Source organism: Barbus barbus, assembly GCF_936440315.1.
Source record: "Barbus barbus genome assembly, chromosome: 15".
Lineage (NCBI taxonomy): Eukaryota > Metazoa > Chordata > Actinopteri > Cypriniformes > Cyprinidae > Barbus > Barbus barbus.
Window position 1 is genome coordinate 1685771 of NC_136743.1, and position 16295 is coordinate 1702065.

Consider the following 16295-nt stretch of genomic DNA (forward strand, 5'->3'; position numbering starts at 1 on the left):
CCGGGGAGCAGTTGGGGGTTCGGTGCCTTGCTCAAGGGTCTCACCTCAGTCATGGTATTGAGGGTGGAGAGAGCGCTGGACATTCACTCCTCCACCTACAATCCCTGCTGGACCTGAGACTCAAACCCATGACCTTCAGGTTACAAGTCCGAGACTCTATCCATTAGGCCACGACTGCCCGTTCATTTGACTGTCCATTTACAAAACGATGGCAATTTGGGAATTTTGAAAATGCAAACTTTTGAAAGTGCAAATTCCAAAGTTTACACGCTGCAAAAATACTACGTTTTTGCCTGCCATTCAAATGCTTATGGTTGATATTGCTGTTTAAGTCATTCTAGTCCAAGGTTTCTTAAATGTGTTTGTCCGCTGAACCCACCGACCTAAAATATTACTTGTAGTTCCTTAAAGTATTTACTTGGAATTAGGGGTGGGCGATATGGAAAAAATAGATCACAATTTTTTTTTTTTAATATCACGATTACTATTTTGCAAGTTGTCTGAGCAGTACAGCTAAACTAATTTCCTTATTATAAAGACAAAGCCTTTCAAGGTAACAAAAAAAAAAAAGTATGGTAGATATTTAGGCCAAAATGGGTGAAGATAAAAAATCTTTGTCATTTTATCTTTCTTATTAAAAAATAAGAACAAAGATACACATAAAATGCAAATAAAACAAACATAACAGGCATCTAATATACAGGCACACATCCATTTCTCTCTCATCTGTTTACTTTCATTTTAGACAACCAACGGAGTCTATATGTAAGCCTTGTGTGTTTTGACAGTATTAGCTCAAAAGATAACTTGGTTGAGTAATCAGGCGCTGTTAGACAGGCTTTTTAGCGCGCACGCTTCTGGTGAATGCACTCAGAAAAAGCAGACGTCAGACCAGTCCTTGAATGAAACATTTAACCAGCAAGGCTTGTGTGCAAATAATGTATCGCGAATAAGTGCAGTGTCCTGCCAGAGTAACTCTACTGCTGTATGTGGTGTTGTACAGTATATAGAGACGGAGGAGCCAGAACTGTATGGATAGAATGTGCGCTGTATCACGATACTGTGATATTTCTTCAAAAATCCTCATATCGAACACCCCTACTTGAAATGTTTACTTGTCAATTTTCAATAGTTCACGATTATCTGATATTGGTTAATGGTCACATGACATGCAGGTAAACAAAATCATTTAATATTTAATAAAGAGGGTTCATGTGAAATGCATTTAAAAAATCTGTTGTATTTTGGTCTAAAAGTTCTTGTTTTCGGTGCTAATTTTTCTAGATCTCGTTTTAATGATTTAAGTAAATTGTTAATTATAAATGTCTAATAAGTTGAACTCATCAAACTTTATCAAATCATAAAACTGTAATTTATTAAAGATTTATTACTTTCAATAACAGGGTTAATTATAATGTTAAATATCATTATTTTAATATGATCTCATAATACTATTTAATATAGAATATTATCTTGTTTAATGCTTTAAGTAAATGTAATGTTTTAAGTTCTGTAATTGTATAGGATGTCTAATCAGTTGAATTCATAAAACTTAGTTTACCAATTTAGTCATTTATTTGTAATTTATTTTTTTCACAGGGTTCCCTGTGATTAGTTGTCTGTTTTAAGTTTATTTAATGTTAATTATTTTTATTTAATTATTATAATTTAATTTTACCTATTTAATTCAAATATAAATATCAACAAATACAAATATGATCAAAAACGGAGGTAATCAAATGCATGTGAAAAATGCATTAATTTGACTACCACTATTTTTGATCATTTTTTTTGATGATTTTTGCATTACTAGTCTTTTTTTTTTTTTTTTTTTTTTTTTTTTTTTTTTACATTTTGAGTTCACTTGGGTACAGTGAGCGTTAAAATAATGATTCCTCTGATTGAAAGAAATCACCTGTTTTAAATAATTTCGCAGGCGCTGCTTTTCCTTCTCTAACAAGTGAACGTCACACATCTGACCTCCTTCAGGGGTGTTTTAATAGACTGAGTAAGCAGAGCTGGAACTTAGACAAATATAACACAACATAATTCCTAAACTTTGATCTGATTTGTTTGATAGCTTTGACTCTGAAATCGTGCACGTCGGCCGCCTCTACCTGTTTGCGGTGTACATAAAGCGTGGTTGTGGTTTGGAGAGGTCGCTGGCCTCTGCGGATCAGCTGGAGGCATTAGACGCCCAAACACGCAACAGACACTTTTTATTGGGCTCGTGGAGCAAAGTTTTGTTTATTCAGGTGCGGAGGGGAATGTCTCATAACTCCAGCCGTTCGCTTTTAATGTAAAGAGGTTTTTATGGCCGTCTGGAGAGAAAAAGGGCCTTTTTCTGAATGAATTTCTCACTTTTCCACCCACTAATCAGTTCTGTTAATTGGAGTGAATATTCAATGCGCTTATGAATATGGATCACCTCTATTTTTGAGGGCTTTTTTTCATACTGTGCTGATATGTCATCACCCTCCTGTTGTTTCTCGTGCCGTATTTCACAGTATTAGCTGTCTTTCATCTCTGTCTTTCTCTCCCACCCGCCACGGATTGCTGTAAATACCAATCTCACTTCCCTCTACCTCAAACTCTCATGATCAGCATCAAAATTGACCATACTTGCTGGTATTAATACACATTCTTGGTTTCATTGTGAGTTATTCATTTGTACACGTAACTTGACAAAAGTATTCATAATTGTTTTGAAATATAATAACTTGCTCCTCTGAAATGACTTTCTTGTTAGGCTGGTGTCAACAAGGCCTCTTGCTTAGCATTACCCACAATTAGTGAGCTGCCTTGCCTTTCATTGCCTACATAGGCAGCATCCTATCTAGGGATGCACAATATACTTGCTTAAAGTTTGATGATTTTATTTATTTTGGAGAATATTGGTATAAGATATATATTATAATATTGATATTTAACTGCCTGTTTTACAGTTTAAGTGAACACTTGATGCAATTAATCTGATAATTAATTGTACACACAAGTAAATAATACACTTAATATTTATTTTTATTGCATATATAAGCTAATATTGATAACTGCCTATTTTTATATTTTAATTAACCATCAAGCATTCACTTAAAGTGAATCTAATAACAATCTAAAAACCTATTTTTTGGAGTATATCAATTAATATTGGATATATATTAGCCAATATTGATATTTAACCGTCAGTTTTTACCGTTTGATGAACTTAAAATGAATTTTTGTGCATGTAATGTATTATATATGAGTCACATTTAAGATGTGCTGTCCTGGAGCAGCCAGCACTGTCTCCCTCATCTAACAACCTCGAGTCCACTCGTCAGTTCATTAATAGAGACTTTAAGACCTGAAGTGAGTCAGAAAAGGTAAAGAGAGTTGAGAGAGAATACGATGCGTGTCAGATCCGCGTCATGTTTAGCAGCGGCAGCTCTTAAAGAAATAGCAGCCAAAACAACCTATTAACCCAGCTGCTGTGATGACTGTTCATCAAGGAAAAAATGACCAACTATTGTAACTTTAAGGATTCATCTATATTTAACTTAGTGTTTGATAACTTCAATTTATGTACATTTCTGCTGAAGGGCACAGGTAAATATGACATTTATTATAATAAGTTTGTGGAAATTAGAAGTTTTTTTAAAGTCTAGTAAATGTTCAAATTGATAGCTCTCAATTAGTAACGTTGAATGGTTAGTCAATGGTTAAATATTAGGGGGGAAAAACAATTTTATATAGGCATCAGTAGTATTGTTGTCTGATACTGGCATTCAGTCATAAAAAAGATGCCATTAAACATATTAAAAATATACTGTCTTTGTTGTTTGTACATTAATTTGTGGATTGAATGTGAATGTTTTTCACGAGCTCATTCTGTGGATGGCGTCTCAGTAGGAGTCTCACTAGGTTTCGATCTCTAGCTGGCCACAGGAAGTCCAGTCATTGTTGAAAATGCCATTCGTAATGAATTTCCGTCCTCATTGTGTGCAGTGAGCAGATCGTCTCGGCAGTGCTTGAATAATTCTTCCTGTTTTGCTGGTTCTGCTCCGTCGGTGGAGTGTGCACTCGGCAGTGTGCGCTGCTGCGTCCTCCCTTGACGTTTTATTGAATTTGCTGACACAAGCCTGCGAACCCCCCCCCCCCCCCCCCCCCCCCACCACCACTACCACCCCTCCCCGTCCGCAGATCGCGTTTGTCACGCCAATGGCTCTCGAGTCGTAATTCTCTCATCCGCTGTACTTCTGTTCCGCTCCGTTGCCGGCGCTGTCATGATCGCCCCCTTCCCCCTTTTTAATTAGACAACAAAACAAAAATTATGAATATTCATAAGCAGAGACCTCATTAATATGCACAATTATGCAAATCAGCACACAATTAAGCTGCTTCTCTCCAGAGCGTTAAGGGGGAAACTGTTTTCGGGAAATTTCTGCACCGTCGATCTTTAAAATTCTTCCGTTCTGCATCTTTCCAGCCTTTGTGCTTTTGGTCGCTGACATTTGTGATTTCGAAACCTTTGAGGTTTGCTTGACTTGTCAAATCACACATCAGCTGGTGAAGATGGCAGATACAGAGACGCAAAAAAAAAACGCAGTTTCGACCATCGAGCTTCAGTCGGGTCATGACTTGACCTGATAATGCTGATAAACACACAATATGAGAATGATTTAACACACGAAATCTGTTGTGTCTGAACAACCTCGTGTGAAAGAGGCTTAAGAAGCTCGTCTCGTCAACCTCAAATCAGCCTAAGTATACAGGGCTTCGTTAAGGCTTATTAGTTTACTAGTCATGCATGCAAACCACTGACGAGTTGATTTTTAGTTTTGCACAAACATATTTAATGTTCTGTGGCATGTTTTCAAATATAAAATCAGTAATTGTCTTTTCTGCAGTGCATTGATGTATATGCTATACTTAATTGGAGATCAAGTAGATGCGTTTTAAAAATACACTAGTTTTTTTTTGTTTTTTTTTTTAAAGAATAAGGAAATTATTGCATTTATTCATTAAGGCTGCATTCAATTTATTAGACAGTAAATACATTTATGTGGCAAAAGATTTATATTTCAAATAAATGCTGTTCTTTTGAATTTTCTATTCATCAAAGAATCCTGAAAAATAAAATGCATAACAGTTTCCAACATTGATAATAATCAGAAATGTTTGTTGAGCAGTAAATCAGTATATTATGATTTCTGAAGATCATGTGACCCTGAAGACTGCAGTAATGATGCTGAAAATTCAGCTTTGATCACAGAAATAAATTACATTTTACAATATATTCACATAGAAAAGTTGTTTTAAATGGTAATAATATTGTAGAATTTTACTGTATTTCTGAACAAACATAAATGCAGCCTTGGGGAGCAGAAGAGACTCAAAAACATTAAAATTCTTGTTTCTGAACATTAGTGTAAATAAAACCGTATACACTTATAATGTCAAATTCATAATTATTGATTATCAGCCAACATTTCTATATCAGTGCATATCTAGTTCTTAGTATTGATAATGTTTGTTTGTTTGTTTTCAGGTATAGATGAAAGAAGTGGCCCCGGCTCTTGGGCTTCAGGAGAAGCAAACGGTCCCGCATTCGCCACACGGGTACGGAAACACACACATGTGCATTTACTCTGTCATAATCGCACGCAGACTCTGTTGAAATGCAGAAATGAGTGAAGCTGGGCCTGTGAGTGAGGACAGAGCGTCTCCGGTGTCTGGTGATGCTTTGCTTAATCCCTAAAGGAAACAAACCCGATATCTAGTCCACTTCAGGATGTCTCGTATTGTGACTTGTGATGGTTTGTTTAAAGCAGAGAGGCGTGTAGCTGTAGATGGGTAGGTCAGCAGACACGTGTTTGTAGGCCAGTCGGTCAGTGGCTGAGATTAGCCAGCCATTGTTAGCGATGCTCATGTTTACCTGCCCCATTTAGCGCTGATCTCTCACCTGTCAGACTTCATGAATGTTAGACCCATCACGTGTGTGAATGATGCATCCTATTCCCTTCCGTGACCTATTTTGCTCTCAAACAAGCAGGCTGTAATTTTAGTCAAGGTCCCTACATTTTTCATGGCCATTTCTCTTTGAACTTTAATATTAAATAGTTTTTTTTTTCCTGCTGCATGAATCTTTTTCATTGATATGAAAAAAGGCATTTTTGCTGGAGAAAAAAAAACTATATATATATATGCACACACACACACACACACACACACAGTGCCCTCCATAAGTAGTGCCCGCCATTTCCCTTGCACACAATCACAGCAGTGAGTCTGTGACCCATAGACATCACCAGACTCTTGCTCTCATCCTTTGAAATACTTTTCCCAGCCTTTAATGCAGCCAATTCCAATTATTGCTTGTTTTGGGGAGTTTCTGCCTTTACTCTCCTCTTCAGCTGGTGAAATTCATGTTCAATCAGATTTAAATCTGGAGATTGACTTGGGCAATCGAAGACTTTCCATTTCTTTGCTCTTATAAACTCCTTGACTGAACTGCAGGGTGTTTTGGGTCATTGTTCTGATGCAATATGAAGCACTTCCCAATGAATCTGGTGGCATTTTCTTGAATATTGGTAGGCAAGATGGTTCTGTACCCTTCCAAATTCATTCTGCTCCTGTCATCATACATTAAGTCATCAGTAAAGTTGAGAGGGCCTGTTCCAGAGACAGCCATGCATGCCCATGCCATGACACCACCTCCACCATGCTTTACAGATGAGGCTGTATGCTTGGGATCATTGCAGTTCCCTTTTTTTCTCCACATTTTTGCTTTCCCATCACTTAGATAAAGGTTCATTTTTGTCTCATCGGTCCATAAACACAGTTCCAAAACTCTTCTGGCTCACTTTTTCAAACTCTAATCTTGTCTTTCTATGTTTGGTGCTGGTCAGAGGTTTGCATCTTGCTGTGTAGCATCTGTAATTCTGTGTCAAAGTCTCCTGAGGACAGTAGATTGTCAGAGCATCACCCAGCTTTCTGGAAGTTGTTGGTGATTTTACAGACACGTCTTTTAGGATTCATTTTCACAGCTTTTATGATTTGTCTGTCATCAACTACTGTTGTTTTCTCAGCCGATCAGGTCGTTGTTGGTTGCTGGTGTCGCTGGTGGTTTCCAAACTCTTGATTTCTCCATGCCCTTTGTTTTCGCTAGAGCTCTAATGGACTTCCTCTTTTCTTTTAGCATCCAAATTGCTTGCTTTTCTCTCAAAGTCAGCTCTCTCATCTTCATCCTGGTTTGTGTGTGTCATCATTGAATGCAGGATTCAGAATACAGAAGTAATGGATATAACTGATACGACACATTCCCTGCTTTTAATATCTGAAGAATTAATGCAACAGGACACAGCTGATCACTTAGAAAGACCTGTGAGGCAACTGCTCCAATACTTATGCTCACATCAGATAGAGGGATGAACTCTAAAAGTGCTGAACTTAGCTGGTAAACATATGTGTTGAATCACCTAATAATAAAATAGGACATTCTGTAGTTTTGTCTCATATTCATCTTTTAATCATATTTGTAAATGTCTTGACTCCACAGCCAACAGAGCAATTTTGTCTTTCCTGATCCTATACTTATGGAGGGCACTGTATATGTGTGTGTACACATACATGCATACATACAGTATATTTATATATAACATTAAACACATTTGAAAATATAGAATTTTAAGAATGTTTTAATATACTATATATTTTTATATTTTCAATTAAAAATTATATATAAAAATATGAAAGTAGCATAAAATCTATTTTAATTAAGAAAATTGAAAAAATATATATTTTTAAATAAATTACCTAATATTATAGCTGCATATAACCTACTCAATATATAAAAATTAAGTTTAAGTATATTTATATTAAACACATTTTTTGCATTTAAATATAATTAACAATAAAATATAAATAAATAGTTTAATAGATAAATAATAAAAATATCCTTTTAAATGGTTTATATATATTTTTTTTTAATTTAAATGTACATAAAATTATATAATAAATTTAATTAAAATAATTTTACTTATAGTAAATGTTGTGAGTGGACTGAAGAGGAATTCTTTAAGTTATGTAAGAATATGTTAGCTTTCTTTAATGTTGATATTTCATGATGTAATTACTTAAAATGTGCGTTCTCAGTGCTGCTGATCATGCATGCATAATGTATTGTGTGTTTTTGTGTGTTAGCTGTATGGAGACGGTCCTCACTACCCTGAACATGACGGCATGTACAACTTAGAGATTGATGGTAAGTTGATGCACAACTCGGAGTTCAGAACATTTACCAGCAAAATTTCACATTAGTTTTGATACCAGCTTCTTTCATTTAGGCTATTAGGAGGTGGGTTTTTATCATCATAGATCATATTTTCATGGATGAGGTGTGGTTTCTTTGTTGTTTGTTAGTGATGCACTATGCATCAAATCTGACCTGATTTCCGCTGCAGATCAGCGTCTGAAGTTTAACCACACATGAGCACACAAACCCGTGCATTGCCTGCTGTCCTGAGTAGGTTTAGGTCATGCTGGGATTTGGAGGGGGGTTAATCCACGTGCCTAACCGACCAGCTCTGGGCTTTACAGCCGGGTGGGGGTTGCCTTTGAACTAATTACCACTTAGGCATTTATAATGGGACGATTTGTTGTTTGTGCCCAGTCTTAAAGCCATAAACGCTGCACCTCAGCCAGTGGAGGTCACACGCAGACAGATGGAGTCCAGCAACCCTCAGCCCATCTTTATCAGTCAATGAATAAATCACAAACCACACTCCCCCTCCAACCCACGCTCATTCATATTTCATGTAGTGATAGTTTACTAGTACCTTAGTTACACTGCTATATAAATATATAGCTGTATGTATATATTAAGCAAAAAATATTAACAAAAGTTATAAGTATCTCAATGATATGTGAATATATATATAGAAATATTGTGTATGTGTCTATGTATTAGTGCTATCAAAAGATTAATCGCATCCCAAATAAGTTTTTGTTTACATGTGTATGCATGCGTACATACACACTATATAATTTTGTTAATATTTTATTTAATGTATTTTATTATTTCAAATTTTAGGTGAAGTTTTGGCGCTTTTGAGTTTCTTTTTTTTATTGTTATATTATTATTATTATTATTATTATTATTATTATTATATTTTTTACACGTCTAGTTTTTATTTTTTCTTATCATTTTGGTTTTAATTAAAATAAAATAGTAAAATAAACGAAATATGAGAATGGCATCTAGCTGAAATCATTTTGTTTTTATATATTTTGTAACACTTTTTTATGGTTTTAGTTTTATTTAATTGTAATATCCCTGATGTGTGTATTGTTTATTCATGAATTTATGTATATTTGTGTGTGTGTGTGTATATATATATATATATATATATATATATATATATATATATATATATATATATATATATATATATATATATATATATATAATTTTTTTTTTTTTTTTTATTGTTGTTTTTTTTTTTAAGTATAATTGAATTAAAATATAAAATTAATTCCAGTAAATCCTGGTAAAATTTTAATGCATTTTGTTGTAATGTTAGTTTACTAGTACCTAGTTGTTTTATTGCTCTCTTACTGTATTTAAAGGCAAACTAGACTAATTTTATTCAATCAATTCCAGATCTAATAAAATCTATTATTGCCTTTTCTCATCAAACATCATGTTTTGCCACATTACAGAAGTTAAACGGGTTGTAAATGCAAAAGTTCATGTTGACGTTCAGTGCATTTCCAGATTTCTCAGCAGCACAAAAATGTAAACAACAACAGAAATTCACTTCAGATTCCCTGCAGGCCTAGTCATTGGTAATCCTAGTGTAATACTCGAACAGTTTGGCTGAATATAAGAGTTTCTTGTGTCTTTTGCAGGGAAATCTGAAAGAGGATACCCCGTTACTCAGGTAATGAACTGTTGTTAAGTAGTTGGGCAGTTTTAGGTTTCAGTCTGTCTTCACTGAACTCTGTTGTTTTGTGTTTAGCCGCAGCTCTTGCCCGCTGATATTAACGATGGCCTGTCTCCTCCGGGAATGAAAGTCCCTTCTCAGTTCTACAGTCCTCACCGCCGGAGGGTCGCCGACTCCAGCATAGGTGAGATGAGCTTGTCTACCTCAGGGCTTTGGGCTTGACTGATATACCTGCTTGTGATTTTGTCAGATTGGTAGCAAGATTTGTATAATGACCACCAAACTGTATAATTGCATAAAATTAAGTGGGCCAAGAACAGCCTAGTTAGACAGGAAGAGACGTCCATTAAGGGCAATGATGTACAGGCTTCTGCAAAATAAACCCTTGTTTTTCATATATTGAGATATAAAAAAAATGCAGGATTTTTTCCACTGGATGACTTAAATAGCTGTTTGTGTAATGATTAAATAATTCTGGAATGAGTTAAATAATTTTGTTGTTAAATCCATCAGCATAGAAATAAAAAATATGTTTTTAAAGGCAGAAATAAATACTTTTTTGATAGTGAAATCATTTTAGGACTGAATTTTTATTTTATTTTTACCAATTCAGTATTAAAAAAACATATTTAGAATAGATTCTATTTTCTGTTTTCCATTTAATGTTTTTATTCTGTTGTTTGTCATACTTCGGTAGTTTTTAGTTTTTTGTTTATTAGTTTGTTCGATTTGAGTTTTTTTGGTACTTTAAACTAAACGAAAATGAAATATATTGCTAAAATAAGTTTAATTATACGAGTACATTTTATTTAAATGATTATAATTATTTTAATTATTGTCTGTTTTCACTTTCTTTTTAAAGTTTTTGTAGTTGTTTTGAAGTTCTTGGTACTTAAACTAAATGAAAATAAATGTTCCTAAAGTAAAATAAATTTATTATATTTTATTTATATATTAAATTTATTTTTTTAAACATTTTTTTATAGTTTTATTTTAATTGCTAATTAGTATATATTTTAAATAAAATAGAATGTTAAAATTTGTACAATACTAATATTTAAATCTTAGTTTCTTTAATTTGAAATGGTATACCGTTGTGCTTTTATTTTGATGGTTTATTAAAATTATGTGCTCTTTGCGTTTTGTGCAAGACAGAGCTCTTTCAGCATTTCGAATGATTTGATTCAAAGACAATTAATGTATCTTGAGCTAAAATGTGTAAATGCCACGTTTCTCTCACTAGCACATATATTTAATTATTAAATGGCAGGCTGTGCACTAAGCCTTATCGCAATATCGATTATATCTCAATTCAACGTACAGCTCAAGTGATCAGACAATATGTGGTATCGTTTCAAGGGTTTATTTTGTGCTATTTCCCCTCATGCATGTTGGTTTTGTGGGCTCGTGCAGTGATGACACGGAGTCGGTCATGCAAATGAGTGTGGTTTTTGAAAAGCATGAGGTGTCTTCGTTTGCATCAGCTCGTCAATCACGTCGACCGATCACCTTAAGTGTAAAGCAGCTTTGCGGTCTGGATGGCTTGCTAATAATGGTTTCATTTCAGATCCACTGCCCAAGAAGATCCGGAAGGTTCCTTCTGGCCTGCCGTCATCGGTGTCTTCGGTGAGTGTTGACGTGCCCTCATTAGTGTCTGAGTCCAGATTATCATGCCACGTGCCGTCAGTCTGACCCAAAACACACACACACTTCCTGTAGGGCCCATGTCACATACTACATGCATACTGTGAACTGCCTGTAGTGTGCATATATCCTCTTTGCTTTTATGGATGCGTTTGCTGTGTATGTAGCCATGCATTTATGCTCACATGCAGTCCCTTGCAAATCTCTGCATGGACAAAGCGCTCATCTACTAATACCCACGAGGCCTTGGAAGGTTGCTGTGGGCAATGGTGCATGTTCTACTTCCTGTCTTTTCCTGTTTGAAGCAGGGCTGCTGGATTCAAACCCATTCATTCCTCCTCATTTCAATGCAGAGCAAAATGTAAGACGCTAAATACAATTTACTGCATTACTCTTTATGAGAACCAACTTAAACCACTTCCAGTAACCATAAAGTGAGTTTATAATATTTGAGTCTGCATAGACCACATACCCACTTTTTTAATCAATGCAATATGATTACATATAATAATTATTAAATATAAATATACAGAGAAAGTACATGGCGATTTGGCTTTAAATGTCTGAATTTCACAGTATGTGTTTGTTGTTGTGAGTAAATATTGTCAAAATATTCATGTGTTACTGAAAGTAAGTTGTGGTGGGTCAAAACTGCATTGTTCAGGAAAAAACAGTCACATTTTATCATTACAATAACACTTATCTTAAACATGCTGGGACTTTTATTTCTGAAGTGAATTCTATAATGCAATTAATATCAAGTACGTAAAACATGCGCAAAATGCACACATTTTGATTTGATCCACATACTGGTAGTTTTAGTTTCGCTTAATTTATTGCTTGGCTTTTTTTTTCTATATATAATAAATGCCACCGTAATTAGTTTTTCTATATTTATGTTTTTCATCCTGTTCTGAATAATGTTTTATTTAAAGTATTCATTCTGGAGTGAGAGAAAATAAAATACGTGTTTATAATGCCATTTAATTTTATTTGCTGGTATTTTACATTTTTGTTATAATAAAATGTGACTTATCTGGGGTTTTTTTTACTCCGTGCTAGTTATTTTCTCTAAAATACAGTAATTATATGAGATGTGCACACAATAGATGATATGTGAATGCTTGACAATATTTACAGCACACGTACACTGAAATGTAGACATTTTAAAGCATAATTGTCACTTATTTTAGTATCATTGAGAGATTATAGTTTAGTTAATATTCAAAATCTTTTATATTTTGTTTTCATTTGTTTTAGTTGCATATTTAGTCATTTTGTTTGTTTTTAGTAGTTATATACACATTAGTGCTGTCAAACGATTAATCGCATCCAAAATAAGTTTTTGTTTGTAATATGTGTGTACTGTGTATATTTATTATGTATATATAAATACACACACATACAGTATATATTTTGAAAATATTTACATGTATATACTTATATTTAATATAGAAATATAATTTTTTCTTAAATATATACATGCATGTGTGTGTATTAATGTATACATAATAAATATACACAGTGCACACACATATATTATGTAAACAAAAACTTTTATTTTGGATGCGATTAATCATTTGACAGCACTGTGTGTGTATTATTTTATTTTTTTTTATTTTTTTTAAGTTCTAGGTATTTTAGTGCATCAAGCTAATATATTTTATTTTACAATATTTAATATTTTATTTTATTTCAGTTAACGTCTATTTTATTTTAAGTAACTAAAAACGTTTTTTATGGATTTAAGTTAGCTATAATAACGTACATTTTTACCATGATTTACAAACGACACCCACTAAAATGTCATTCACTTTAACTTTTTTTTTCATGCATTAAATTGACAAATTCTATATAATTGTTATTACTATTTTCATTATTGTTATTGTAAGTATGTAGGTAAATTTTGGTATGTTGGTTGTTTTTGTTAAACTATTATAACCGATATATTGAAATGATGCTGTAATCATAATAGTTTATTTTGCCATTAATATAGCCATTTGTGCTGATATGACGGTAAATCATAAATATATCTTAATATCAATCTTTGCCACTATCCTTCAAACCACTAGGTTTTACTCATTTGCCTGCAGAATATTTTAATTTAGTATGGTCACATAAGTATATTGTTTCATATTTGCACAAATATGTTACACTGAATGACAATGGAACATTATTTCACCCATATTTTACTTTTTTTCCCCGAAAGTTATTTGAAACATTAACGTAGACTCTTGCATTAATAAAATAATTTTGTGAATTGAATTGAATGCCATCTCATATAAGCTCCTGAGTTTAATCAGTGTTTACCTGTTTAAACTGTGCAGCGGTTCTCTGTTCCTAACATTGCTCTTATTGTCTCTATGGCTCTCTAATAGTGCCTCTATTTTTACTCTCCCTGTCCTCATCTATTTCTCTTTCCCTTCATTTTTCCTGCTCGTTCTCTCCGCGTGTCTCCAGCTGTCTGTGGTGTTGGCTGCTCTCCAGGAATGGGCAGATGGCTCTGTAATTGGGAATGCATCTCTCTTTCTCTCCGTTTCTCTTTATTTCTTTCTTGTGTTCATGCATCTCCTTCGTTCTCTCGTCTTCTATTTCATTTATTTAAGCACATTTCATGTGTTTCTTTTGGATTTGTCCATCATTGACATCAGATCGCTGGAGCATCGCTTGTTTTTGACCCCTTTGTTGTGTTTAATTGGCTTGTAATTTGGTCGTATGTTCATTTATATTAACACCCTTTCACGGCTAGACAGGCGTGCATTGTTGTTTCTTTTGTTTTAGCGAATAGCAAAGTATACTGTGTTTTCACGTCTTGCCTTTGTGTGAAAACTAAAGATGTTCAGAAAAAATCTCAATGGTGGATCGCCTGAACAACTAGTCATATCAAGAAAACCCTGTTTAATCAAATGTGCTTCACATCAAACACATTATCATAAAAAAAACAAGTTTGATGGAGAATGCAACAAAATGCTAGTTGGCTGATGAATAATTTGTTATTGTGACTCTGGTGCAAAAATTCAACATTTTAAAATTAGTATATATATATATATATATATATATAAGTAAATAATATTTAAATAAAATGAAATTTTATTTATTTAATAAATGAATATTAAAACTAAAATAAATTAACATGTTTAAAAATTGTAACAAGTTTCCAAATTTATTTTAAATAAAATAAATACATATCGTAAAAATACAATTGTAACATTTTAAGTTGCTATTTTATTAAATAAACAATTTTATATATACATTTTCTAAAAAAAATTAAATTACGTTTTTAGCCTTTTATTAAAACATGTTTTGCTACATGTATTTTGTCTATATGACAAAACGCAGGTGACTAAAGCTATATAGAAATTATTTTAATAAAATGGTAGCTATAAATATCATAGACAATGATTTATTTGATAAAATTGTGAAGTACAGTTTCTTGACTGTAAAATATTTAAATATATAAATATTTAGAATTAGTTTTTTTTTATTATAAATTAAAAATATATTTTAAATTGTATATAGTAGTAGCATATATTAAAATATGTAAATGGCTAAATTGATGGAAACTCGTCACTAAAATGTCCAGGTTATTTTGGTGACTGCTTACGGTTCCTCTTGTCTGCTATATGTTGTGGTCTTCGGTTTGTTATTTTGGACTTTCCCTTTAGTCAGGGTTCATTTTCTGATGAATGTTTCCTAATTTATTACACATGCACACATACTGCGGCTAAAGCAGAACCGCGTCTTCTGGATGATCAGATGACGTTGGTGGGCTCTGCATCACATTCCCATGACCTGAATCCCAGCTTTGGTTTCTTCTGTCTGGCAGGTTTATCCCGGTTCCACCGGTGAGGACTATAACCCGGATGGCAACGGATACCACGGATCAAAAGCTGGAAACCTTTATCCAGGCTCTTTCTGGCCAGGTATGTGCACAGACGATGATGGCTGGTTTCTGTCTGATTTGTTGGTTATATTAGTAATATTGTAAACTCACCTAAAATAATTAATGTGACATTTTGCTTTTTATTTATTTTAGATTTTTTTTGCGGGGAGTATTTTCTGCCTTTTTTGTAATTGTATTGCAATGCATTTTCATGTGCATGTATTTTGTATAAACATTTCATATTATGTTTCTTGTATTAACTTTTTTTATTATTATTTATTTTATTTTTTTACCATATTTTCACCCTATTTTAGCAGTAGACATTCAGAATGGACTTTGCAATCAGGCATATTTGGTCCAAATTGCATGTTTCAATACATATTAGAGCAAAAACCTAAATGTTGAATTAGATATACAATATAATAACACTGTAATTATTTAAAAAATCTGTGGAATTTTCATAACATTAAACTTTTCCTTCATTGCTAGCTTTATATCTCATATTCCTTTGCAGTCATTTGTTGGTGATATTAGTAATATTGTAAATTACACATTGCATCACCTAAAATAATTAATGTGACATTTTGCATTTAAAAATATTTTTCTGCCTTTTTTTAACTGCATTGAAACACACATTTTGTATAAAAAGTTCATATTTATAATCTATCCTTTGTTAATTTAATGGATTTTGTTTTATTATTAACTTTTAACCCTATATTCACCCTATTTTAGAAGTAGACATTTAAAATAGACTTTGGAATCATGCATGTTTGGTACATATTGTGTGTTTCAATTCATGTTAGAGCAAATACATAATTAGGTATATATCCAATATAAAAAAGCTG

At 33.2% G+C, this 16295-nt stretch overlaps 1 protein-coding gene across 3 annotated transcripts in view; it reads left to right on the forward strand.

The window, feature by feature from the left end:
• Positions 1–16295, forward strand: part of LOC306881196 (transcription factor E2-alpha-like) — a 50352-nt gene that overhangs the window by 11338 nt on the left and 22719 nt on the right. For all 3 annotated transcript variants that reach the window (XM_079435145.1, XM_079435146.1, XM_079435147.1), the window contains exons 4-9: positions 5528–5598; positions 8182–8242; positions 9889–9920; positions 9999–10107; positions 11491–11549; positions 15394–15490. In XM_079435145.1, coding sequence (XP_079291271.1) covers positions 5528–5598; positions 8182–8242; positions 9889–9920; positions 9999–10107; positions 11491–11549; positions 15394–15490 — 429 coding nt within the window. The remainder of the gene's footprint in view (positions 1–5527; positions 5599–8181; positions 8243–9888; positions 9921–9998; positions 10108–11490; positions 11550–15393; positions 15491–16295) is intronic.